The sequence below is a fragment of the Hemitrygon akajei genome, chromosome 2 (genome assembly GCF_048418815.1).
Source record: "Hemitrygon akajei chromosome 2, sHemAka1.3, whole genome shotgun sequence".
Taxonomy (NCBI): Eukaryota; Metazoa; Chordata; class Chondrichthyes; order Myliobatiformes; family Dasyatidae; genus Hemitrygon; species Hemitrygon akajei.
This window is the reverse complement of record NC_133125.1, coordinates 72,786,232-72,814,140: the sequence shown is the minus strand read 5'-3', so window position 1 is coordinate 72,814,140 and position 27,909 is coordinate 72,786,232. Positions and strand designations below refer to the sequence as shown.

At 40.4% G+C, this 27,909-nt stretch overlaps 1 protein-coding gene across 3 annotated transcripts in view; it reads left to right on the top strand.

The window, feature by feature from the left end:
* The first annotated feature begins 228 nt into the window (after nucleotides 1–228).
* Nucleotides 229–27,909, top strand: part of psip1a (PC4 and SFRS1 interacting protein 1a) — a 62,878-nt gene continuing 35,197 nt past the window's right edge. For 2 of the 3 annotated variants that reach the window (XM_073024690.1, XM_073024708.1), the window contains exons 1-7: nucleotides 229–510; nucleotides 4,129–4,205; nucleotides 4,720–4,858; nucleotides 9,222–9,356; nucleotides 12,338–12,397; nucleotides 13,307–13,373; nucleotides 20,558–20,636. In XM_073024690.1, the coding sequence (XP_072880791.1) occupies nucleotides 439–510; nucleotides 4,129–4,205; nucleotides 4,720–4,858; nucleotides 9,222–9,356; nucleotides 12,338–12,397; nucleotides 13,307–13,373; nucleotides 20,558–20,636 (629 nt within the window). In that variant the 5' untranslated portion in view covers nucleotides 229–438. The remainder of the gene's footprint in view (nucleotides 511–4,128; nucleotides 4,206–4,719; nucleotides 4,859–9,221; nucleotides 9,357–12,337; nucleotides 12,398–13,306; nucleotides 13,374–20,557; nucleotides 20,637–27,909) is intronic. The other variant, XM_073024699.1, reaches the window with a different exon arrangement.

Below are 27,909 nucleotides of genomic sequence, written 5' to 3'. Positions count from 1 at the left end.
CTATCCTTAAAAAAATAACAATTTCCTGTTTGAAATTTAGCAGTATTTTCCATCAATACAAAAAGCGCAGTCATGTTTTCTCAATAACCCCCTCGTGTGTACAATTGTGGACAGCCCATTTTGTATTTGGCGGTGAGTGAGCGCGGGAGAACGCGCACGCTGGACGGCGCCGTGCCCGGGCCTTTGCAAGGCGATGGCGGGAGAACGCGCACGCTGGACGGCGCCGTGCCCGGGCCTTTGCAGGTTCCCGGATAGATGGCATCCTACTCTGTGCATGCAGAGCGCATGATCAATGATGTTTGAAAAAGAATAACCTCTGAGCACGGAACCGCGCTCCACCATCGCCATAGGCGAAAGAGAAGACGGCGGCCACTCAGGCCTCTTGCTGCATTTGTGACGCAAGTTTCTGCAGAGTTCATCCCTTTCACCTACGAGGCCATGACTCGGGAGTATAAAGCCGGGGAGCTGATTTTCGCCAAGATGAAGGGTTATCCTCATTGGCCTGCTCGGGTGAGCGATGTTGGCCTGCTTGTCTTTGCCGTTCAGAATCGGTCTGATTTACTGGGGAAATTATTATTTCGATTCGGTACAAACGCACATTATATATTCAAAGGGATATTGGTGCCAGTTTCAGACTCTGCACAGTACAGTGAGAGAGGAGGCGGGGTGTAAGGCTAACTAGATCAGTTGGCTCCTGGAAGCCCAAGTGCTCTAGATTTTAAACGTAATCCTTTTGCTTTTCGCGTTTGTTTAAACAATGCAATCTATGTTTATACCGAGAAAACTCCAGCTCAATTAAGAAATAACCTCATACCAATATTATTGTACAATTTGGTTTTAAACGTTATGGGTATAACTTAAAGAAAAAAACAAGCTCTCGTCTACTGTCGAAACGCGCGCAACATAGTAACAAAAACGTGCTTGGTATCTCTTCTGAATTACCAGCGTGGCGCTAGGGTTTTTTCCCTCTTAAAAACTACCACACAACTTTACCTGTTAGCTGGATCACTAAATGTAGCGGACTTTTCTTGATAACTGGAAGTCGTTGTTTTTGAAATATACAAGTTGAATTACCGCGGTTTCCAGTTGTTCGGTTCCAGACATCTATGCCCTTTTCCTTTGGCAGAATGTTTAAAATGCACTTTCTCCCCCTTGAATACCATCAGATCTGTTGCTTCGTGTAAACTGTCCAGAGAGGATATTTCAATTAAGGTTTAAATATAATGGGGTAACCTAGTTTTCAACCTAGCTTTCACCAAAAGGCAGATTTGAGAATTGGGCACACTCCCTTAAGAGTAGAATATCGCTTTTCTGACATTAACTATGTGCTATGTCTAATATGCTTAATTGTCCCAGTGTAACTTGCACCAGATCAGTTTAATCGCTGCTAGAAGGGTTGTTCAATACGACTGTACTACAGTACACATCGACCTTTGAAATTCTGCGTTTGGTTTCAGTTGTTTCGCCAGAATGTTGTCCTGAAGATGTCATTCCCGCTATATATCGTCGCTATATACTATTGCATTCAAATAGTTTGAAAATTGTCATTGGGATGAGAGAGTTGTGATTTAGTGTTTGAAGTTCTTTTGAGTTAAGTTCTTAAGCCTCATGATGACTTAATGGAATCGATTTAATTGAGTATAGAATATAATTCCAAACAAATATTGTACCTATTCTCTCTTTTTCTCTGTTAATGTTCCCATCCAAATCTTGATCCAGTTGTCAACTTTTGGTTCTAATGCTAAATTAGAAACAAATTTCTGGTCATCTACGAAAATAAATCTATTTTCGAGGCTCATGATAAAATGTCTTTCACAACGGTGACCCTTGCTTGGCACCAGGCCCTGTTGGTAGGGCTCTGAAAACCAGTGCCAACCAACTGCTGAGTGTGATTAAAGAAATCTTTGATCTCTTACTGACACAGTCGGAAGTTCCTGCCTGCTTCAAAACGGCATCAATCATACCAGTGCCCAAGGAGAGCAGAGTGAGCTTCCTCAGCGACTATTGCCAGTAGCACTCACATCTACTGTGGTGAAGTGCTTTCAGAGGTTGGTCATGGCTAGAATCAACTCCAGTCTAAGCAAGGACCTGGACCAACTGCAATCTGCCTACAGCAGATGTAATCTCACTGGTTCTCCACTTGGCCTTGGATCACCTGGTCAACAGCAAAACCTATATCAGGCTGCTGTTTATTGAGTATAGTATGGCATTCGACACAATCATACCCTCAATTCTAAACAATAAGCTCCAAAACCTGGGCCTCTGTACCTTCCCCTGCAACTGGATCCTTGACTTCCTCATCAGGAGACCACAGTCTGCAGATCAGAAATAGCATCTCCTCGCTGACAGGCAAAACTGGCTCACTTCAAAGATGTGTGCTTAGCTCGTTGCTGTATTCTCTCTGCACCCTAGAGTGTTGCTTGGCACAGCCCAAATGCCATCTATAAATTTACCAATGATACAACTATTGTTGGCAGAATTTCAAATGATGATGATAAGGTATACAGGAGCAAGGTGCATCAGCTGGTTGAGTGGTTTTGTGCATGAAACAGTGAGTGTATTGAACCATCAGAAAGGTAAACTATCAGTTCCTCTGCCACCCAGATGGGCAGTCATTGGCTGTCTGGCATCACCATTATTCCGACTCTGAATTTGTGAGGTCGCGGTTATCAGCCTTTGTCTTACAGATGTACTGATGGACCCATTCAGCGTGTTACATTTTCATCAGCAAAGATCTTGGCAAACTAATCAATGAATTTCTCTGTTAATAACCAGAAGCTTTATCACCTCAAGTCTTTAAAAATTTAAAACTTTTTAGCTACTTTAATTTCTGCAAATGGTCTGCTGAAAATTCACAATTACCTTCAATTTTCAGTTTGTGGCAACTTTGCTTATCTCTTGAACAAGATACTGTTAAGTGGCTTATGTTCACCCTGTTGATAAATTCACTCTTTCAATACACGATTGAGATCTTCATTGTTTTGCTTTATTTTTCTATTTTTCATTACATGTGAGATCTCTTCTCAGAACCGTCTAGTATGCAGAGACCTGTGCATCGCCTGGTTGAGTGGTTTTGCAGTAACAATCCAGCCCTCAACATCAGTAAGACGAAGGAATTGATTGTGGACTTCAAGAAGGGGAAGTTGAGGAACATACACCAGTTCTCATTGAGGGATCAGCAGTGGAAATGGTGAACAGTTTTAAGTTCCTGGGTGTCAGCATCTCTGAAGATCTGTCCTGGGCCCAAAATATTGATGCAATTACAAAGAAGGCGTGACAATGGTTATATTAGGAGTTTGAGGAGACCTGGTTTGTAACCAAAGTCGCAAATTTCTAAATGTACCATGGCGAGTATGCTAACTGGTTGCATCACTGTCTGGAATGGAGGGGGCCACTGCATGGGATCGGAAAAAGCTGCAGAAAATTGTAAATTTAGCCTCATCGACATCCAGGACATCTTCAAAGGCAATGCCTCAAAAAGATGGCATCCATCACCCAGGATGTGCCCTGTTACTGTTCAAGGAGTTAAAGGAACCTGAAAAGACACGCTCAGCATTTCAGGAACACTTCCTCCCCTCTGTCATTAGATTTCTGAATGGACAATAAACCCATGAACACTACCTTAGTATTTTCTTCACTCTTTTGGCACTACTTAATTTTTAAATGTATTTATTGTAATTAAGTTTTCACTATGTGTTGTAATATACTGCTGGCACAAAACAAGAAATTTCATGACATATGCCAGTTCTGCATATGCTTATTCTGATTCTGAAATATGTATAGACCTAGCTCACTATTGTTCCACAGACAATCATGTTACATTAGTTAAAGCCCTTAGATACTCTCCAAAATTATCATGTGTCCAATCTATTGTACTAAGTTACTGTAGATTTATTAATCTACTGTGCTGTGCTAATTTCATAGCACCATCCTTCAAACATTGTCAGGCATTGGAAGGTCTAGACTTCTTACAGAACACTTTGATTTTTTTCTTATTCTGTGTTGATATTTTTGCTTCCATTTAAAGAACTTGGTCACCACTACTTAATTATAGTAAATTTTCCATAAGTTTTTATGTTTTGTAGCTATAAATATGGTAACGAAAGGATATTTTGTTTGTTTTTTCAGATCGATGATTTTGCTGATGGGGCAGTGAAATCTTCAACAAATAAATATCCCATTTTTTTCTTTGGAACTCACGAGACGTAAGTTGTAATTTTTGCTGCTGATTGTGAATGATTTTTGTGAACTTGATTAGCAGTTTAGACTGGACCTATACATTTTATAGGGAAGGAAATAATCTGAATCTTGATGATTCTGAAGTGATCTATCCCTTTCCTTCCCGGTAATGTCTGCATCTCTATCAGCTAGTATTCCCAGTCTGCAAGATGAGAGGAAAGCAAAAGTAAGATGAGTTCTTTATTTTAGTTATGATACAAATGCCTTCACTCAATTGAATAATCCAGCTGAGAGTGAGTCCCCATCTGCCCTCTTGTTTGGCCATTGCTGCTGAGCCACAGTTGACTCCTAAATGTAATACTAACAACGAGTATGTTTACTGATATGTGGAAATGTATATGTAAAAGTATTAGGTTTTTTAGTTAGTGTTTTGTTAATTATTCCCCCGATGCATGTAGTGAATAGTGTAATTCTAACCAATAAAGTGTACAATCTAAAGCCAAATGCATTTACTGCTTTTAAAAAAAAAAAACTTTTCAGTGCTTATTTGGGACCACGGGACATTTATCCATATGAAGAAAACAAGGAGAAGTACGGGAAACCTAACAAAAGAAAGGGTTTCAATGAAGGACTGTGGGAAGTTGAGAATAACCCAACCGTCAAGTTTCTGGGACAGCAGGTGAGTTCAGCTCAGGTGCAAAAGAAGCATCAAATGTATCTTGCTTCATTGAAGAAAATTAATTTTCTGTGAAGATGTTGAGGTTATTTGCTTCTGTACTTCAATTCTGAGCATGATAGGCTGTTGACAAATACAGCTTTGATTTGATTATATTAGCGAATTGATTCAAGTATATTGGAATTAGGTTGTCAGCTGTGGTTCAGTTGGTAGCACTTTCACCGTTTATTCTGTAGGTTATGGGTTGCTTCTTCAGATATTCAGCGACTGAGATTTAAGTTGATGTTCCAAGGAGTGCTAAGGAAGAGCTAACTGTGGGGAAATTCTGTCTTGGAGGTGAGGAGAAATTGAGGTCCCATTTGCTTACTTAGGTAGCAGTTGGATGGCAGTGTTTTGCAGAGCAAATGTACCAATGACATGCAAATGATACATAAATGAAAAGGAAAAAAATAGACTGTGAGTTATTATTTGCCCCTTTTGGGTAACATCTCAAAAATAAATTGCATTACTTTTTGTGAGAGCTTGTTTGTAATTGGCAAGAATATTTTTATAAATTATAGAAGTAATTTTGTAAAGTACTTCATTGATTTGAAAGATTCATAAATCACAAAAAAAGGCCTTTCAGCCACTGAATTTGCACCAACCATAAAGCACCCACCTGCAATAATCCCAATTTATTCTCCCCATACCCCTCTCTCCCTGTTTCTAACACTTGTCTGTATATCAGGTGGTGTTAACCCTGACATGTGAGTGGAAAATCTAGAACAGGGGGTTCTTGGCCTTTTTAATGCCATGGACCCCTTTGTCAGTCTGGTAAAGCCTAAGGAGTCTTCTCAGAATAATATATTTTAATGTATAAACTAAAATACATAAGATTACAGAAGAAACCAATTCTATTGAAATGCAGTTATAATATTAAAAAAAATCTAATGTATGATTTAGTAATGTGTGTGGTTCTTTATTAACACTAAATAACAAGACTATTACATTTAAAATATAGATGTATCAGTGTGAAGGCTGTTGTTGCTTAGCTTGAATAAGAATGTTAAACTGTGGGGTGGTCTTTGACAGAGTAACATATACCATGATGGACATCCGCTTGATCTCGATTTTGTTTTGGTTTTAATGGTTGAAAATTTAAGCATTGAAAATCCTGACACACAAAGGTAAATTGTTGCAAATGGAATTAACACTTCCATTGCTCACTTTACAAGGTGAGGATAGGCTTTTCTGAAGGAACACCAGAATTCTTAAGGGTTTTTGAGCTAAACTCAGTGTAATAAGTTATTTTTGTCTTAAGATCAATGAGTTCAACTTTGGCTAGATCAATATATTCAATACCGTTTACAAACCCCATTTCTAGAAAAGTTGGGATATTTTCCAAAATGCAATAAAAACAAAAATCTGTGATATGTTAATTCACGTGAACCTTTATTTAACTGACAAAAGTACAAAGAAGATTTTCAGTAGTTTTACTGACCAACTTAATTGTATTTTGTAAATATATACAAATTTAGAATTTGATGGCTACAACACGCTCAACAAAAGTTGGGACAGAGGCATGTTTACCATTGTGTTTCATCACCTTTCCTTTTACTAACACTTTTTAATCATTTTGGAACTGAGGATACTAATTGTAGTAGATTTGCAATTGGAAATTTTGTCCATTCTCACTTGATATAAGACTTCAGCTGCTCAACAGTCCGTGGTCTCCGTTGTCTGATTCTCCTCTTCATGATGCGCCAGACATTTTCAATAGGAGATAGATCTGGACTGGCAGCAGGCCAGTCAAGCACACACACTCTGTGTCTACAAAGCCACGCTGTTGTAGCCCGTGCAGAATGTGGTCTGGCATTGTCCTGCTGAAATAAGCATGGACGTCCCGGGAAGAGACGTCGCCTTGATGGCAACATGTCTCTCTAAACTCCTAATATACACCTCAGAGTCAATGGTACCTTCACATATATGCAACTCACCCATGCTGTGGGCACTGATGCACCCCATGCCATCACAGATGCTGGCTTTTGCACCTTTCGCTGATAACAATCAGGATGGTCGTTTTCATCTTTGGCACGGTGAACTCGACGCCCGTTTTTTCCGAAAACTAGCTGAAATGTAGACTCATCTGACCACAGTACACGGTTCCACAGTCTTTCGGTCCATCTGAGATGAGTTCGGGCCCAGAGAACTTGCCGGTGTTTCTGCATAGAGTTGAAGTATGGCTTCCTCCTTGCGTAATACAGTTTCAAGTTGCATTTCTGGACGCAGCGACGGACTGTATTAAGTGACAATGGTTTTCTGAAGTACTCCCGAGCCCAGGTGGCTATAATTGTCACAGTAGTGTAACGGTTTCTTAGGCAGTGCCGCCTGAGGGCTCGAAGATCACGCGCATTCACGTGGTTTCCGACCTTGCCCTTTACGCACTGAGATGTCTCTGAATTCTCTGAATCTTTTCACAATATTATGTACTGTAGATGTTGAAAGACCTAAATTCTCTGCAATCTTGCGTTGGGAAATGTTCCTTTTGAACTGATTAATAATTCTCTCACGGATTTTGGCACAAAGGGGTGAGCCGTGACCCATCCTTGCTTGCAAAGACTGAGCCTTTGATGGACGCTACTTTTATAACCAGTCATGATACCTCACCTGCTACCAATTAGCCTGCTTAATGTGAAGTCTTCCAAACCGGTGTTACGTGAATATTCTGTGCACTTTTCAATTTTATTTTAACCCTGTCCCAACTTTTGAGTGTGTTGCAGCCATCAAATTCTAAATTTGTGTATATTTACAAAATACAATTAAGTTGGTCAGTAAAACTACTGAAAATCTTCTCTTTGTACTTTTGTCAGTTAAATAAAGGTTCACGTGAATTAACATAACACAGATTTTTGTTTTTATTGCATTTTGGAAAATATCCCAACTTTTCTGGAAATGGGGTTTATATATTAGAAAGAAAAGGATTGCAGAACTGTAGTTCAACTTTAATGCCATCAAGATGAAAATGACTTTTGCAAGAGTTCTGAAGTAGTTCCAGTGTTGCAAATGTCTCTCTTCTAAGAAACTGACAGAATTTTTCATCCCATCCAAGTTCGTGGACCCTCCGGAGTGCTACATAATTGGAAATGTTTCTTTACTTGGTTGGCACGTCAAAACTAATTTTCTATTGGTGAAAATAATATCAGACTTCAAATCCATATTTCTTTAATATATTTAATTCAACAGCATTTTGTGTCAAAAGTTGGTTTCATTTTAGATGATGTTACAGGTTGAGTTCCTTCCCCCCAGCCTAAATGCTTGGAGCCAGAAGTATTTTGGATTTTGTTTGTGGGTTTTGGAATTTTTGCATCTATATAATTAAATAGCATGGGGATGGGACTCAAGTCTAAACGCAATCTATTTAAATTACATATACATCTTGTAGATATATCCTGAAAGTATTTTATATTTTAATAATTTTGTGCATGAAACATCAGAAAGGTAAACTATCAGTCCCTCTGCCACCCAGGTGGACAGTCAGTGGCTGTCTGGCATCACCATTATTCCGACTCTGAATTTGTGTGCTCGCGGTTATCAGTCTTTGTCTTACAGATTTACTGATGGACCCATTCAGCGTGTTACATTTTCATCAGCAAAGATCTTGGCAAACTAATCAATGAATTTCTCTGTTGCTTCGTGAACCAGAAGCTTTATCACAAGTCTTAAAAACTTTAAACTTTTTAAACTAATTTCTGCAACTGGTCTGCTGAATATTCCCAATTACCTTCAATTTTCAGTTTGTGGCAACTTTGCTTATTTCTGGAGCAACATACCGTTAAAGCGGTCTGTGTTTACCCTGTTGATGAATTCACTCTTTCAATACACGATTGAGATCTTCATTATTTTGCTTTGTGCAGAGTTTTTCTGTTTCATTAACATCTGTTCATTACATGTGAGGTCACTTTTCAGAACTGCCTAGTGTGCAGAGACCTGTGTGCCTGGAAACCTTCCCAGGGCCATGTGGACATTTCCATTTGGAATATCATGTCAACAATTTAAAAAAAAAAAGACAGATTTTGTAATTTAGGATGAGGTCTGCTGGACCTGTACTTTATAACATATTTTCCCTTGTTCCATATCCCTTCTGTCTCGTGGATAATTTGATATTGTCCCTTATAAGATGCCCAGCAGCTCTTCTGAGCTGTATTATCACCTTCCTAATACTTTATGTAATAGTGAGATTTAAAGCCTTGGTTTACTCTTTGTGGTTCAGTAACTACTGAATTGAAAGGAGAACATACGGTATTTTCTGCAAACCATCTGACAGCAGATGGTGATTGAAGCAAGGTCTACAACATACTAACTGTGTACAATTTTGGGATAATTCTAGAGTTCTAATAAGCGAGTTCGGAAGTTGTCAACTGATAAAGAGGGTGAAGAGGGAAAAGAAACAAGTGGTTCAAACCTGGGAAAAGAGGAGTGTGATATTGGTAGCTTACCGGAGTTTGACAAACAAAGTGATGAGGTATGTACTATTTTTCAGGTTATCGTGTATGACGGATGTTCTTTAAGAATTTGAAATAAAAGACATGAGGATGCAATTGTTACTGATAAATTTATCATTAGCAGCCCCTCGTTTTCCAGCTGGGTAGTCTAACACAAACACGTGAACACAGTTATCCAAATTCAGATGAACTTTTCCCTCTGTCAATTTTCTCACTCCTCCAGTTGTTCCTAGGCTCATCCTAGTCTGCATTACTCCCCCCCCCCCCCCCCCCCCCATCAATCCATCATTTCTGTCTGTCTTACCACACAATTCTCCCACTTAAAAATAGAGGTGAAGTGGCAAAACAAAGGGTTCAGGGAAGGAGTTCCAAAAGGAAACTAAAATAGTGGACTGTTTGGGCAAGGAGTTTGAATATTCAGTCCATCATGTCAAACACTTAATTGACCAACTGGGCATCTCCCCCCACCCTACCTCCTTCCTCCCACTTTTTATCATGGTCCTGCAAGTTTTGTTTTCATTCAGTTTTGAAAGTTACTACTGTGTTTCTGCCACCCATTCAGATTAGTATGTTTGTTAGTTAGTGGTTACAAATCTCTTTAGCAACTGGAAGCACCTTCTTCTAAAATTACTGAATTTCACGCTTTTTGGTCTGGAATATGATCTTCAATTACTCAAATCCTTTGCTCTTTACTTCCTGTACCAGTGAAGTAAATCTTTGCATCTTCTTCAAAGCCTTGCCCTTTAAAGTCTAGTGTCCAAAAATGGATGCTGCTGTGTCTGTTTCTGTTCAGAAAATGTTAAAGATTTAGCATAACTTGTTTTGTTCTCCAAATATAAAATTGAACCTTTGTTTTTTATAAACCAGCACTTTCTACATGTAGTGTCAAGTTAAAGATATTTAAATTTATATTTTAAATAGATTGAAAATTTGTATCCTGTTGAATCAAAGTGATTCATTTTTCACTCCCTTATCTGCTTAATTTTATCTTCCTTGTGCATATTGTCTTAACCAGTTTGACTCAGTTTATATTTGTGATTTTTCTATCCTATTAAATTTCAAATAGCTAAGTGCATACGTAAATCAAAAATAGTGTGGTCTTTATTCTGATCCATTGGGAATGGAAAATGCTATCTACTTTGATCTTTTAACTAATGCTGCCTTTGTCCCCTTAATCAAGTGTGTTACATGGTACTTTATCAAAATACTTTTTGACCATAAACTACATCAACTTCAATCCACGGGTAATAAAACCATAAGATATAGGAGCAGAATTGGGCTATTTAGTCCATCGAGTCTGCTCTGCCATCTCATCATAGCTGATCCATTTTTTTCTCTCGGCCCCAATCTCTTGCCTTCTCCCCATATCCTCTCATGCCTTGACTAACCAAGAATCTGTCAACCTCTGTCTTAAATATACATACAGACTTGGCCTACACAGCTGCCTGTAGCAAAGAATTCCACAGATTCACCACTCTCTGGCTAAAGTCCTCCTTGTCTATTCTGAGGCTGTGTCCTCTGATCTTAGACTCTCCCACCATAGGAAACATCGGCCTTTCACCATTTGATAGGTTTCAGTGAGGTCACCCCCCATTCTTCTGAATTCTGGTGAATACAGGACAGACCCAGAGGCATCAAACGCTCTTCAAATGACAAGCCATTTGATCCTGGAATCATTTTCGTGAACCTCCTTTAAACCTGTCCAGTTTCTGCACATCCTTTCTAAGATAAGGGGCCCAAAACTGCTCACAATACTCCAAGTGAGGCCTCACCAGTGCTTTATAAAGTCTTGACTTTATATCCTTCCTTTTATATTCGAATCCTCTTGAAATGAATGCTAACATCAGACTCAACCTAGAAATTAACCTTTAGAGAATCTTGCACAAGGACTCCCAAGCCTCTGTGCCAGTTTCTTTTGCATTTTGTCTGCATTTAGAAAGTAGTGAACACTTCCTTCTACAAAGTGCATGACCATTCACTTCTGACACAGTATTCCATTTTGCCCATTCTTCCTATCTGTCCTTCTATAGTCTGTCTACTTCCTCAAAACTACCTGCACATCCAGGAGGCATGGGATCCAAGGAGACCTTGCTTTGTGGATCCAGAATTGGCTTGTCCATAGAAGGCAGAGGGTGATTGTAAATGGTTCGTATTCTGCATGGAGATAGTGACCAGTGGTGTTCCGGAGGGATCTGTTCTGGGACCTCGCCTCTTCGTGATTTTTATAAATGATCTGGATGAGGAAGTAGAAGGGTGGATTAGTAAATTTGCTGATGACAGAAAGGTTGGGAGTGTTAAAGCTATTCATCACAGTGGATGTAAGTGCTATTGAATGATGGCCATTGAGGTTGTTTACAGTAGTTTATTAACTTACCAACCAGCATATATTTGACCTTGCATGGATTCCATGATCTTGTTGCTGTTGGATTAAAGATTTGCTTTATTTGTCACTTGTACATCAAAACACAGTGAAATTCATTGTTTGTGTCTGAGGATGAGCTGGGGCAGCCTGCAAATGTCATGGTGATTCTGGCACTTACCTAATCCGTATGTTTTATGGAATATGGGAAGAAATTGGAGTTCCTCGGAAATCCACACTGTCACCGGAGAATGTAAACCTTATAGGGGGCAGCAGAATTGAACCTGCTATAATATTACACTAACTGCTGAGCTACCAGGCCACCCTTATTGGTTATCCTGAGTAGCCAAGAATTCTGCTGCTTAAGATTCTCATTGCCACTGTGTAGCATGCCATGTCTTTGTTTTACTAGAGGTAAACATGTAATCTGCCTGTTAACATTGTCATAGCAAAAAAATATTGTCGATTTGAGTTCTAACAGGTTTAATCCTCTAGGATATTTGATTTATAGCAGCTCTATTCTAAATGTGCTTCATTAATATAAATACATCATAACTCCTTCTGTGGGGAAAAATGCACTTTAATGCAGGTGTTACTTTAATGGATGATCTTGTGACTTTTGATGCATTTACTGTTTAATAGGAAACTCCAAAGAAAGCTGCAGTGGTCCACGTTCCAAAGAAGAGGGGAAGGAAGAGAAAGGTATACATTATTTTGTTGATATCATTTAGTTTAAGAATTTGTCAGTGCTTGTTTGGTCCTGCAAGTGCAGGTACTCAAACAAACCAGAAAATGCTGGAAACAGCTCAGAAGATCTGTGGAAAAAGAAGTGGAGTCAATGTGTTGAGCTGAAGACCCTTCATCAGGACTGGGAAATTTAAATTGCAGAAAGCATGGGAGGAATATCTGATAGCAAGGCCATGATTGTTGTCATGATGAGCAAGTTGGAAAGAGAGAACAAGGGGACATGTAAAAGCTGTGAAATACAGATGAGAACTGTAGAAAATTCCTAGGTGATCAGGAACTGTCAGTGGAAAGGGAAACACTTATGATGTTACAGAAGAGGGGCAATTCTAATGTTAATAAAAAGCAAATTACCCGAAGTTGGTGATTTTACTATTGAGACAGGAAGGCTACAATGTGCCCATACAGAAAATGAGGTGGTGTTCCTCAAGCTGACGTTTGCTCTTGTAACATTGCAAGAGGCCACAGAAGGATAGATCAGCAGGGGAGTAGGCAGGTGCCCCTCCTCCTCTTCCCCATCTCCCTCCCTGGCCCCACTCCTCCTTTCCCCATCTCCCAGGATTTGCTCTCCTCTCCTATCGGACTCCTCCTTCAGGTCTTTGCCTTTTCCACCTGTTAATCTTCTAGCTGGTGCTTCTTCCCCTTCCTTTGCAGCCCTGAGAAGTGACTTACTCATCTCTACATATGGATGGAAATGCATGGGGGGTGAAAGTCCTGTGCTAGCTGTTCTTTGTATATTGAAATGAACTGTAAGTTATGTGCAGTGAGAAACAGTGTAAAGAAATACGTTCTACATGTCATGTTTCCAGTCTTTGTATGTTTGTTTGACTTTTTTATCTGAAATTTATAATTCTTTTTATATAATAGATTGAACAAGTAGAAGTTGGTTCAGAATCTGAGCCTGAAAAGCATAGTGCTAAGAGAAAGAAACAAGGTATGTAATCTTCAAACCATGAGAAGAACATGTTTGAACAGATCTGCAACTGACTAAATGTCTCTGAAGTATATCAGACTTCCCATTCAAAGCAATTAAAGAATCTTTGGTATTTGCAGCCAGTTTTATGCTACCCTTTGCACCTGCTTCCATATCTCCCTCCCTTGATTTCATGCTCCACCTTTCAGATACCATCATTTATGGCCCTTTTTTACCTCCTCCCCCCCCCCATCACCTCCCACCTTCTGTCCCCATCTCCACTCTCCCTTCCTTCATCTCCCTGTCACCCTGCTTCACCTGGATCCACCTATTGCTTGCTAGCTTTTGTTCCATTTCTTCCCTCCACCTTTTCAAAAGACTCTTTCCCTCTTGCCTTCTTTTAAATGAAGTCTCATCTTTATTCATTTCCCTCCAAAGATGCCTCCATGAGTTTCTTCAGCTTAGGGGTTCCCAACCTTAGGGGTATTGGTCCATGACATAAGCAAACTTGTATGTTGCTTTGTATTGATCTTTATTTGGTACAATTGAGTTGTAAAATGCTTACCAGAATAAATTATTTGGCATTTAATTCTAAGATTTGTTAGCTTGGATTTGGAAATATACAAATTGTTTTCATTATTAGTCAACTCTCTAGGGGAGAGTTGACTAATTAGAGAGTTAACTCTATAACGACACCATGTTATGGGAGTCGTGAGAAATTTCAACATGCAGGTTGATGGAGAAAATCAGGTTGGAAATGGATCTCGAGAGTGAGTTTGTTCAATGCCTACTAGATGGCTTTTTCAGAGCTGTTTGTCATTGTGCCTATTAGGGAATGGGCTATACTGGATTGGGTGTTATGTAATGAACTGGAGGTGATTTAGGGAGCTTAAGGTAAAAGAACCCTTGGGAGACAGTGATCACAACATGATTGAGTTTGACTTGAAATTTGACAGGGAGAAAGTAAAGTCTGGCATAGCAGTATTTCAGTGGAGCAAGGGAAATTACAGTGGTATGAGAGAGGAGTTGGCTAAAGTAAATTGTAAGGAAATGCTGGCAGAGATGACAGCAGAGCTGCGTTGGTGTGAGTTTCTGGGAAAAATGAAGAAGGTGCAGGATAGATGTATTCCAAAAATGGAAAAAATACTCAAATGGCAGAATAGTATAACTGCGGCTGACAAGGGACGTCAAAGCTAATGTAAAAATAAAAGGGGGGGGGGGGCACACAACAAAACACAAAATAGCTGGAAGACAGGATTGGGAAACTTAAACCACTGCACAAGCAACTAAAAGAATCATTGGGAGGGAAAAGCTGAAATATGAAAGCAAGCTAGCAAACAATATCAAAGTGGATGGCAAAAGCTTTTTTCAAGTAGTATTATGTTAAAAAAAAATACAAGAGATGAGAGTGGATATAGAACAGCTAGTAAATAAGGCCGGAGAAATAATAATGGGGGACAAGGAGATGGCAGATGAACTAAATGAATATTTTGCATCAGTCTTCACTGTGGAAGACACTAGCAGTGTGTCAGATGTTAAAGGGTGTGAGAGAAGAGAAGCGAGTGTAGTTACTCTTACAAGGGAGAATGTGCTGGAAAAAGCTGGAAGACCCTAGGGTACATAAGTCACCCGGACTGAATGAACTGCACCCTCGGGTTCTGAAGGAAGTAGCATTAGAGATTGTGGTGGCATTAGAAATGATCTTTCAAAAATCACAGAGCACTGGAAAATTGCAAATGTCACTCTACTCTTTAAGAAAGGAGGAAGGCAGCAGAAAGGAAATTATAGACCAGTTAGCCTGACCTCAGTGGTTGGGAAGATGCAGGAGTCATTTGTTAAGGATGAAGTAATTGAGTGACACAGGACAAGATAGTACAAAGTCAGCATGGTTTCCTTAAGGGAAAATCTTGCTTGCTCAAACCTGTTGGAATTCTTTGAGGAGATTACAAGTAGGATAGATAAAGGGGATGCAGTATATTTGGACTTCCAGAAGGCCTTTGACAAGGTGCCATACATGAGGCTACTTACTAAGTTAAGAGCCCATGGTACTACAGGAAAGTTATGAACATGGTTAAAGCATTGGCTGATTTGTAGGATGCAGTGAGTGGGAATAAAAGGATCCTTTTCTGGTTGGCTGCCAGTGACTAGTGGTGTTCTGCAGAGGTCAGTGTTGGGACCACTTTTTATGCTGTATATAAATAATTTAGATGATGGAATAGATGGTTTTGTTGCCATGTTTTCAGTTGAATGAAGATTGGTGTAGGGGCAGGTAGTGTTGAGGAAGCAGGTAGGATGTAGAAGGACTTAGACAGATTAGAAGAATGGATAAGAAAGTGGCAAATGAATACAATGTAGGAAAATGCATGGTTATGCACTTCGGTAGTAGAAGTAAATGTGCAGACTATTTTCTGAATGGGGAGAAAATCCAAATACCTGAGATGCAAAGGGACTTGGGAGTCCTTGTGCAGAACACCCTGAAGGTTAACTTGCAGATGGGTCAGTGGTGAGGAAGGCAAATGCAATGTTAACATTTTAAGAGGTCTAGAATACAAGCGCAGGGATGTAATGCTGAGGCCTCACCTTGAGCATTGCGAACAGTTTTGGTGTCCTCATCGAAGAAAAGATGTGCTGGCATTGGAGGGGGTTCTGAGGATGATTCCAGGAATGAAAAGGTTATCATACAAGGAATGTTTGATGGCTCTGGGTCTGTACTTCATGGAATTTAGAAGGATAAGGAGGGGTCTCATTGAAACCTTTCAAATGTTGAAAGGCCTAGACAGAGTAGAATGTGGAAAGGATGTTTTCCATGATGATGTTTTCCAGGACAAGAAGGCGCAGCTTCGAGGATTGAGGGGTTCCATTTAAAACAGATGTGGACAAATTTCTTTAGCCAAAGGGTGGTGAATTTGTGGAATTTATTACCACAGGCAGATGTGGAGGTCAGGTCATTGGGTGCATTTAAGGCAGAGCTTGATAGATTCTTGATTGGACACGGCATCAAAGATTATGAGGAGAAGGCTGGGGTGTGGGACTAAGAAGGGGATAAAAGGATCAGCCATGATTGAATGGTGGAGCAGACTTGATGGGCCAAATGGCTTAATTCTGCTCCTATATCTTATGGTCTTCTGGTTATTACTGTAAGAAAATTATTAGATGATTTTCTTCTGCCAAGGTACAGTTATTTATTTAGAGCAGGTGTTCCCACCTTGGGGTCCACAGACCCCTTGCTTAATGGTTGGTCCATGGCATAAAGAAGGTTGGGAACTCCTGATATAGAGATCATCAGGCCCAAAGAGCCACCCCGCCCAGCAGCTCACCTACATTCCCTGGCTTAATCACAGGACAGTTTGCAATGACCAGTTAACCTACAACATGGGAGGAAACCAGAGCACCTGGAGGAAACTCACGAGTTCATGGGGAGGACGTACAGTCTCCTTATAGACAGTGTCAGAATTGATCTCTGCCCTGAACTTTAACAGACTTCTGTTTAACTGGTTTGTCAGTGCAGTTTGCATTTGTATCAGGTGTCCAATCACCTTTGGGATGTCAGAATGTTGTTTGCTGCAATTGATTAATCTCTTTCATTTTGGTCTATAATACATGCAGAGGAAGTAAAGAGCTTTTGAATTTCTTGTACCCAACATAGAGCATGTTTAATTGGTTCTTTGTTCCCAGCATCGGTTAAATCTGAAATGCAACATGATTTTCCTTCATAATGTACCCAGTGATGGCATGATTAGGTGACAATATTGTTCCTCATTAAAATATATTTATTATCAAAGTATGCGCTGTATACTATATAAACCTTGATTAGTCTTACAGGCAACCACAAAACAAAGAAACACAATTGAACTCTTCATAAAAAGGCCGTCAAACACCCGAAGGGGGGGGAGAACAAGTCGTGCAACCAAAAATAAAGCTCAGAACTGAAGTTCATGAAAGTGAATCCACAGCCACCAAGCTAGTTCATCGCTACAGGAGGCCATTAATTGCAGGTCACAGCCTCGATTCACTGCAGAAATGAGTGAAGCTCACAGAGCAATGAGTTGAACACTGGACTCTGGCCCCAACACCTTGACCTTTTGAATCTGGCCCAGTGCTGAAATCGGCAAACATCAGCTTGTTCCTTGCTCCTGGACCTGGGCCCTGCTACTTTGTTTCGGCCTCAAGTCCACACCAGCAGTGGTCAAACATCTCAGTCCCAGGCCCTGTCTCCTGGATGCGGCCTAAACCCAACTTTTTCAATCTGTGCTGCTGCAACCTTACTGCACCTTCGCGACTCCAGTTCACTTCGCAAAAATGTCAGGTCATACAGGCGGTTCAAAAGCACAACTCTGAAAGGGAAGTTTTACACTATTGATTGTGGTGATGGTTGTCCAGAAAGATGGGATCATTAGAGTAGTTAATAGAATTGTTTGCTGCTAGTAAGGCATTGCTGTGTCTCAACAGCGTCATACTGTCTGATCACTCTACCTAAATTATTCTGCTTATTCTTTTCTGAGTCTAAGTAACAAATCTTTTCAGTATCCTGAGTGTCAGGAGTGTTGAGCTGTAAAATGTGTAGGGATATCTGAATTTTTATTACATAGAAACAGAAAACCTACGGCACAATACAGGCCATTCAGCCCACAAAGTTGCGTGGAACATGTACCTATCCAAAAGTCTCTTAAAAGACCCTATCATTTCCGCCTCCACCACTGTTGCCAGCAGCCCATTCCATGCACTTACCACTCTCTGCATTAAAAAAACTTATCCTTGACATCTCCTACTCCCCAGCACCTTAAACCTGTGTCCTCTTGTGGCAGCCATTTCAGCCCTGGGGAAGAAAGCCTCTGACTATCCACACGATCAATGTCTCTCATTATCTTATACACTTCTATCAGTTCACCTCTTGTCCTCCACCAGTCCAAGGAGAAAAGGAGAAATTAGGGTGTAATTATTTAATACATTGACTATTCATTGCCAGTGAATATTTTTTCAATAACCAAGTTTATCAGTCCCCTTGTTCTTACTTTCTACAAATTCTGCTCTGATGTCTTGTGGTCTTATCAAGTTATTTGAAGTATATTTAAAGTGGAGGTTGATAGGTTCTTCGTTAGTCAATGCGTCTAAGTTTGCGGGGAGAAGGCATGAGAAAGGGGTTGAGAGGGATAATTCATCAGCCATAAAATGGTGAAGCAGACTCGATGGGCTTATGATCATGTGGTCTTATTAAATATGTTTACTTTCATATTTGCGTCCATGTGAATTACATGATATTACCCGGTAGAATTCCATCTGTTCCATTCTAATCCTCATTTTGAGAATTTGTATGATGTAACTTGACGTGCTTTGTTTCACCTGCAGCTGTAATCAGTAGGCATGACTCTTGCTCCATTTTTAGAAAAATCCAAATTGAACCACCATAGCCCAGGCAACATTTTCCTATCTCCTCCAATTTAATTTCCATCAGTGGTGTATCCATTGTAAAATACTTCATTGATACCCATTCCTTATTTGTTTGTCCTTTCAAAAAAGTTAACGAAGAAAAAGTGAACCTTTCTGAAACAATTTCTATAGTCAGTGGCCACTTTATTAGGTACACCAGCTCATTAATGCAGACATTTGAACAGCCAATCATGGCAGCAACTCAATGCGTAAAAGCATGCAGACATGGTCAAGAGGTTCAGATGTTCAAATGTCAAACCAAAAACCAGAATGGGAAAGAAATGTGATCAAGGACTTTGACCATGGAATGATTGTTGTTGCCAGATGGGGTGGTTTGAGTATCTCAGAAACTGTTGATGTCCTGGGATTTTCATGCACACATTCTCTAGAGTTTACAGAGAATAGTGAGGAAAACAAAAAACATCCACTCAATGGCAGTTCTGTGGGCAAAAAAATGCCTTGTTGTGAGAGGTCAGTCGAGAATGGCCAGACTGGTTCAAGCTGACAGAAAGGCAACAGAAACTCAAATAATCTCTCATTACAACAGTGGAATGCACAACCTGTGGAACCTTGAAGAGGATGGGTTTTAGCAGCAGAGGACAACAAATAGACATTTGGTGGTCACTTTATTAGGTACAGGAGGTACCAATGAAGTGGCCACTGAGTGTATTTTAATTTCCTTTATATTTGATTCCCCACAACTTCATTTTTTTAATCAAGACATCTATGAATTTGCCCTTTGGACATGGGATTCATTAGTCTTGTTTTCTGTCATGTTTTTCCCACCTTTTGAATTGGAACAATATGTCTTTCATCCTTGCCAAGTCACCCCTTCATTCCTGGTCTTTGCTAAAGTGCTCTTTGCTGGGGTTCCTGCATGACAGTCAAAGGGCTGATGGCTTGTTCTCAATGGACTGCTGTTCAAAAGACCAAGGAGGAATCAGAGTGAGCTCTTTAAACAGTAGAGTCAAACCAGTCCTAAAGGAAGAGTGATACTTGGATCCTACACTTTAATTTGTAGATGCTGGTGTCTTAAAGTTGAAAATATTGATTACAAGATTAACATTAATGTTAATGAATCCGATATTGTGTTATTGCATCAATTGGAAAAATCTGCTCTCTGTGTGATTGTTTGTTTGTTCTTAGACCAAAGTCATACTTAATATTTTAACTTTTAAACAATGGTTGAGTGAACTGGGCCTTTTCTCGGAGCAATGGAGGATGAGAGGTGACCTGATAGAGGTGTATAAGATGATGAGAGGCATTGATTGTGTGGATCGTCAGAGGCTTTTTCCCAGGGCTGAAATGGTTGCCACAAGAGGACGCAGGTTTAAGGTGCTGGGGAGTAGGTACAGAGGAGATGTCGGGTAAGTTTTTTACTCAGTGGTGAGTGGGTGGAATGGCTGCCAGCAACGGTGGTGGAGGCGGATACGATAGGGTCTTTTAAGAGACTTTTGGATAGGTATATGGAGCTTAGAAAAAATAGAGGGCTATGGGTAAGCCTAGTAATTTCTAAGGTAGGGACATATTCAGCACAACTTTGTGGGCCGAAGGGCCTTTATTGTGCTGTAGGTTTTCTATGTTTCTAATGTTAAATTATAGAACTAAGAAGCACTTTATGTGCTGTTATCTCCACTCTGTAACCCCAAAAGAGCATTGTATGTAATTTTTGAGTAGAGTTAAATTTGCTGAAGTGATTTATGTGTTAGAAGAATATTTTGCTATGGTGTTTTTGAGTGTTACATCTCTCAAGTGCACATTGTGCTTTGTGTTTTCAGCAGTTGAAGTGAAGACTCCGAAGCCCAGAGGAAGACGGCCCAAAGTAGTGGTGATAACGCCACGTTCAGGCGATGAAAGGTCTGTGAATCATTTGCCACTGAAGGCCTTCTAAGTTAATGAATGTAACTTTTTAATGGTTTAATCATCCAGTATGACCCTAATCTAAGTAATATTACTGTATTGCTGAAAATGGGACCATTCTCTACTTTTATTCTTAGGAAGTTTAATTGATTTTAAAAATGATCTGTTTATATAGCCTCTCATGACCTTGGGCCATGCCAACACAGTTTTCAAAATTAATAAATCTTAAATACAATCACTGACATAATGCAAGAAAAAGACAACCAATTCACATGCAATTTCAGAATAGCAGTGTAATCGTTTTTAAAGTGATACCGTTTGAGAGAAGGTCAAATAACGTAGAGAACATTGAACTTTACAACACAGTGCAGGCTCTTTGGCTCATGGTGTTGTACTGAAGTTTTAACATGTTCTAAGCACAATATGACTCCTTCTTGTACATTGCCCTTTTTTTCCCCATCATCCATGTGTCTAAGTCTCTCTTGAGTGTCCCTAATGTAACTGCCTCTACCACCACATTCTGTGCATCCATCACAATGTTTAAAAAGATGAGCCCTAGCTTGCTCAACCTATCTTCATAAGAAAATGCACTAATCCAGGCAGCATCCTGGTAAATTTCCTCTGCACCCTTTCATACTTCCATATCCTTCCTATAATGAGGTGACAAGAACTGATCAGTATTTTATAGAGCTACATTTCCTTGTGGCTTAATCCCCTGATAAATGAAGGTCAGCATGGGCCTTCTTAACATGGATTTGGACCCTAAGATCCTGTTTCTCCATACTGCTAAGAATCCTGCCATTAATCCTGCCTTCAAATTTGACCTTCCAAAGTGAATCACTTCAAATTTTTCTGGGTTGAATGCCATCTGTTGTTTCTCAGCCCAATTTCTATATCCTGCTTATATCCCATTGGACTCCTTGACAATCTTCTATACTGTCCACCACACCACCAACTTTCATATCACTTGCAAACTTAATACCCCTTCCCTTTTACTTCTTCATCCAAGTCATTTGTAAATATCACAAAGAACAGGGCTTCCAGAACAGATCCCCGCAGAACACCACTAGTCACTGAACTCCAAGCAGAATACGCACCATCAACGGCCACCCTCTGCATTCTTTGTGCGAGTCAATTGTGAATCCATACAGCTAAGATTTCCTGGATCCTGTGTCTCCTGACTCTGAATGAGCCTACCATGGGGAGATCCACCACATGGACTGCCCTTTCTTCATTAATATGTTCTGTCACATCAGAGAACTCAGTTAGTTTTGTAAGGCATGACCTGCCACTCAAAGCTATGCTGTGGTCAGATGATGCTTCTCCAAATACTTGTGAATCCTGTCTCCAAGGATCCCCTCCAATAAGTTGCCCTCAAGAATCACTGGTCTATAATTCCCAGGGTAATTCATATTAGCTTTCTGGAACAAAGGAATAAAATATGCCACCTTCCAGTCATCTGGTACTATTTCTGCGGCCAGCAATATAGAGATCATCATTTAAAGGCAATCTCTTTCCTCACTTCCCAAAGTAACCTGGGTTATATCGATTCCCACTGGGGGTGGCTTATCTATCCTAATGCTTTACAAAAGTTCCGGCACATTCACATTCTTATCAACATGTTCTAGCTTATTGCCTGTTTTATGCTGTCCTCAGGATCGTCAAGATCCCTCTTACTGGTGAACACTGAAGGCAGGTATTCATTAAGGATCTCCCCTTTCTTCTCCGACTCCAGGTACATCCTTTTCTGTCCCTAATCAGTCCTTCCCTCAGTCTAGTCATCCTTCTGTTCTTCACATATGTGTAAAATGCCTTGTGGTTTTCGTTAATACTACTTGCCAAGGCCTTCGCATGTCTCCTAGCTCTCTCAAGTCTCTTGTTAGGCTCCTTCCTGGCTATCTTACTACTCTCCGGAGCCCCATCGGATCCTTGCTTTCCAAACTTCAAGTAAGCTTTTTTCTTCCTCTTGACAATCTCTTGTCATCCATAGTTCCTTCAGCTTGCCTCAATAAGACAAACTATGCAGGTACTCCCTACACAACATCCACATCTCTGTTGTGCATTTCCCTGAGTGTGTCTCTTTCCAATTTAGCCTAACATAGGAAATAGGAGCAGGAGTCTGCCATCTGACCTGTCGAGCCTGCTCCACTAATAATAAGATCATGGCTGATCTGGCTATATACTCGGCTCCACCTAGCTGACTTTTCCCTATAACCCGTAATTCCCTCTGAATGCATAAATCTATTTAACTGTGCCTTAAATATATTTAACACACAAATACACTGCTCTGGGAAAAGTAGTTTCTCTCCATTTCCATGCTGAATCTAGTCCCGCATGAGATTCTGAGGGAGAATGATGGGCAGCTTCTTTCTAATATTGGTGGAATACGGTAAGAAGCCACTTAGTTGTGGTTCTACCAGGTTGACCAATATCCTTGCGGGAAGGTTTGCTGCTTCTGCTCAGGATGTTAAAACTAGAGTTGTATGGGGTTGGACCAGCCTCCATGTGACCGGACAGCAAGTGGCGTGACAGTGGAGAAAGTAGATGTTAAGACTACAAAGATAATAGTCCACACAATCGTTTCTTTTACCAAAATGCATTTCCCAACTCTGGTTTCCATGCCGAAGGGTTTCAGCCTAAAACGTCGATTGCACTTTTTCCCATAGATGCTGCCTGGCCTGCTGAGTCCCACCAGCAGTTTGTGTGTGTTGCTTGGATTTCCAGCGTCTGCAGATTCTCTCTTGACTGTATCCCATCTGCCACCTGTTTGTCCATTCTTCTAATTTGCCAAAGTCCTGCTGCAATCGCATTGCTTCCTCAGCATTACCTACCCCTCCACCTATCTTCATATCATCTGCAAAGTTTGCCACAAAGCCATCAATTCCATTATCGAAAGCATTGACAATATGAAAAGTAGTGGTCCCAATACTGACATCTAAGGAACACCATTAGTTACTGGCAGCCAAGCAGAAAAGGCCCCTTTTATTCCCATTCACTGTCTCCTGCCTGTCAGCCATTGTGCTATCCATGCCAGTATCTTTCCTGTAACACCTTGTGTGGCACCTTATCAAACGACATGAAAATCCAAGTAAATGACATCCACTGCCTCTTCTTTGTCCACCCTTCTTGGTACTTCCTCAAAGAACTCTTAACAGATTTGTCAGGCAAGATTTCCCTTTACAGAAACCATGCTGACTTTGATTTATTTTATCATTAGTCTCCAGGTATCCTGAAACCTCATCCTTAAATGGTAGAACTAATGTCTGAGTTACATCTATTTCAATGCAATGAGCATTGTAGGTATGGCAGATGAACTTAGAGCGTGGGATTATGATGTATTTATTAGTGAGACTTGGTTACTGGAGGGGCAGGACCGACAGCTCAATGTTCCAAGATTCAGTTTTAGATGTGATAACAGAGGATGTATTAAAGGGAGAGGGATAGCATTACTTAACAGGGAAAATATCATGGCACTCCTCGGAGAGGAGACTGGAGAGCTCATCTATTCCAGCAATGTTAATGGGACTATATTATACACCTCTCATTAGTTGGCGGGATTTAGAAGACTAAATTTGTAGGAGATAGCAGCTAGCTTCAGGAATCAAATGTTCAGCTTTCCGTGTTTTGACTGGGACACCCATACTGTTAAAGGATTGGATGGGATAGAGTTTGTCAGATGTGTTCAGGAAGGTTTCCTTAATCAATAATGTAGACGGCCCAGTTAGAGTGCAATACTGGATCTTCTTTTAATGAATGAGACTGGACAGGTGACAGGAGGAGAAGAAGGAGTGAATACTTCAGATATAGTGATCATAATGAAGTTAATGGAATTACGGAGAAAGATGTGACTGGTCCACAAGTTAAAAGTGGATCAGTCATGATGAAATGGCAGAGCAGACTCGATGGGCCAAATGGCCTAATTCTGCTCCTATATCTTATGGTCTTGTGTTTTTTACATTTTAAAAACTGAAGACTGGTTTCTGTTTATGTCGAGAAGCTAAACAAAGAATATTAATTGGAAGTTTATCTTATTCAAAAACAATCCTTATTAGGAATGGTTAAAGAATATCATGAAGAATATTTTTTAAGTGGTTACCTGAAACTATCTATATTGGGTAGGGATTAAGGTTATCATCTGAGTTTAGAAACTCACCATCAGGAAACCAAAGTCATCACATGGGGCAGTTGCAGCAGTGCAGGGGCAATGGTACAAATGGAGGACTTACAGTTGCAAGAAAAAGTTTGTGAACCCTTTGCAATTGCTTGGTGTACTGATTAAATATTCATAAATACTTGTGAATGTGGACTTGTGGATTTTGCAACGAGGGGAGAGAATGTGTTGGACCTTGTTTACACAAGCATCCCCGACACATACCGGGCAGAGCCCTGCCCCTACCTCGGGGACCCCACACACCCCTCATACAAACTCTTCTTCCTCCTACAGTCTGGGAAAAGGCACCGAAGGATTCGGGCTTTCATGACCAGACTGTGTATCAGTTTCTTCCCTCAAGCTATCAGACTCCTAAATACCCAGAGCCTGGATTGACACCTTACTGCCCTATTGTCTTGTTTGTTATTTATTGTAATGCCTGCACTGTTTTGTGCACTTTACGCAGTGCTGGGTAGGTCTGTAGTCTAGTGTAGATTTTTTTGTGGTTTTTACGTAGTTCAGTGTAGTTTTTGTACTGTGTCGTGTAACACCATGGTCCTGAAAAACATTGTCTAGTTTTTACTATGTACTGTACCAGCAGTTATGATTGAAATGACAATAAAAAGTGACAACTGAAATGTGATCTGATCTTCATCTAAGTCACAATAACAAACACAATCTACCTTAACTATTAACACTCAAGCAATTATACTTTTCATGTCTTTATTGAACACATTGTTCAATCATTCAAAGTCCAGGCTAGAAAAAGTATGTGAACCTTTGTATTTAATAACTGGTGGAACCTCCTTTAGCAGCAATAACCTCCACCAAATGTTTCCTGAAACTGCTGATCAGACTTGCACAGCGGCGAGGAGGAATTTGAGATCATTCCTCCATACAGAACTGTTTCAGTTGATCAATATTTCTGGAATTCCTTGCATGAACAGCCCTCTTCAGGACCTGCCACAGCATCTGAACTGGTTTGGACTCTGACTTGGCCATTCAAAACAAGAATTTTCTTTTTAAACCATTCTGTTATTGATTTACTCTTGTGTTTCGGATCATTGTCTTGTTGTATCATCCAACTAATATGAAGCTTCAGGTTATGGACCTGTATCCTGTGAAATGTCTTGAAACAGTTTTGAGTTCATTATTCCCTCAACGGCTACAAGCTGTCCAGGCCCTAAGGCAGCAAAACAGCACCAAATCATGATGCTCCTCCCAAAATGTTTCACAGTTGAGATGAGGTTTTGGTGTTGGTGTGTAGTGCCCTTTTCTGCAAACAGCAGTGTGCACTTTTGCCAAAAAGTTCAACTTTTATCTTATCTGTCCACAAAACTTTGTCCCAGAAGCATTGTGGAACATCTAAGTGGTCTTTTGCAAACTTGAGATGTGTAGCAATGTTGCTGTTTTTTTGGAGAACAGTGGTTTCCTCCGTGGTGTCATTCCATGAACACCATTCTTGTTCCCTGTTTTTCTTATAGTGGACACATGAACAGAGACCTTAGCAAGTTCTAGAGATTTCTGCAGGTCTTCATAACTGTTACCCTTGGATTCTTTCTTGCTTCCTTCAGCATTGCGCATTGTGCTCTTTGCAGGACACACATTCCATGCGAGATTAGCAACAGTACTGAGTTTCCTCCATTTGTAGACAATTTCTCTTGCTGTGGACTGATGAACACTTGAGGTCTTTAGTAGCCTTTTGCAGCTTTGTGCATCTCTACACTTCTAAGGTCCTCTGAAAGTTGTTTTGATTGGAAAATGATACACATAAACAGATCTTTCTTGAGAAGAGCAGGCTTTGAGTGTGTTTTTTATAGGTCAAGGAGTGTACCTCTACAACCCACACCACCAATCTCATGTCATTGATTACTGTTGCAGAAGGCATTACCCCAGAGGTTCACATACTTTTTTGAACCTAAACTGTGATTGTTTTAAGTGGTGTACTCAGTAATGATGGGTATTAATTGAATTTATTTAAATCTTACATCCATCCCACAGTATGAGGGAGTAAAAATCTTTGCGTTATGACTCTGTCACAACGTACAGATATGCAAATTTATTAAATCTAATGGCTTGTGGAAAGAAGCTGTCCCATAGCCTGTTGGTGCTGGCTTTAATGCTGTGGTACCATTTGCCAGACAAAAGCAGCTGAAGCAGTTATAGTTGGGTTGACTGGTGTTCCCAATGATCTTCCAGGCCTTCTTTATGTTTGTGTGTTATTAGTTTAGGCAGATTATGTTTGTCTATTATTGCAACTTGGATAAAGATCAGACCACATTTTGAGTAATTAATGCAGAAAACTAGGTAATTGCAAAGGGTTCACAAACTGTTCTTGCAACTGTATGAACAGAGGCAAAAGAGCTAGGAGAGATTTTAAATGAATATTTTGCATCTGTATTTACTCAGGAGATAGACAGTCATGGACCATATCTGGATTATCGAGGAGAAGGTGAATTAGGATGGATGAAATACCCCAGGCTTGACAAAGTGTTCCCCTTGAGCCTTGTGGGAGGCAAGTGCAGAAATTACTGGGGACTCAGCAGAGATATATAAAATGAGGATAGCTCACTAGTTCCGTTGCTTAAGAAAAGCTCCAGGAAAACACTGGAAAATTATTGGCTAGTGAGCCTCATGTCAGTTGTGTGTAAATTATCAGTTAGTGAGCCTGGCGTCAGTCGTGTAAATTACCGGCCAGTGAGCCTGGCGTCAGTCGTGTAAATTACCGGCCAGTGAGCCTGACATCAGTTGTGTAAATTACCGGCCAGTGAGCCTGCCGTCAGTCGTGTAAATTACCAGCCAGTGAGCCTGACGTCAGTTGTGTAAACTATCGGTCAGTGAGCCTGACGTCAGTTGTGTAAATTATTAGAAAGTGTTGTAAGGGAAAAGGGTATCTAAGTGCAACCCTCTCACTGGGGTTCGTACACCAACGTGACTCGTTAGCTAGCTCTGACAACAGCAACACCCCTCAGCGGTGTGAAGGCCGCCTTTGATAAGCAATACACATCTCAGGGCAGCATGATTTGGGGTTCAACTAACAGGAGCGTCAGGATGTTTCGAATAAATGAACTCAATTTGAGTGAATGCTGTGTAAATGCTGTCCATACAGAGTTATTGGTA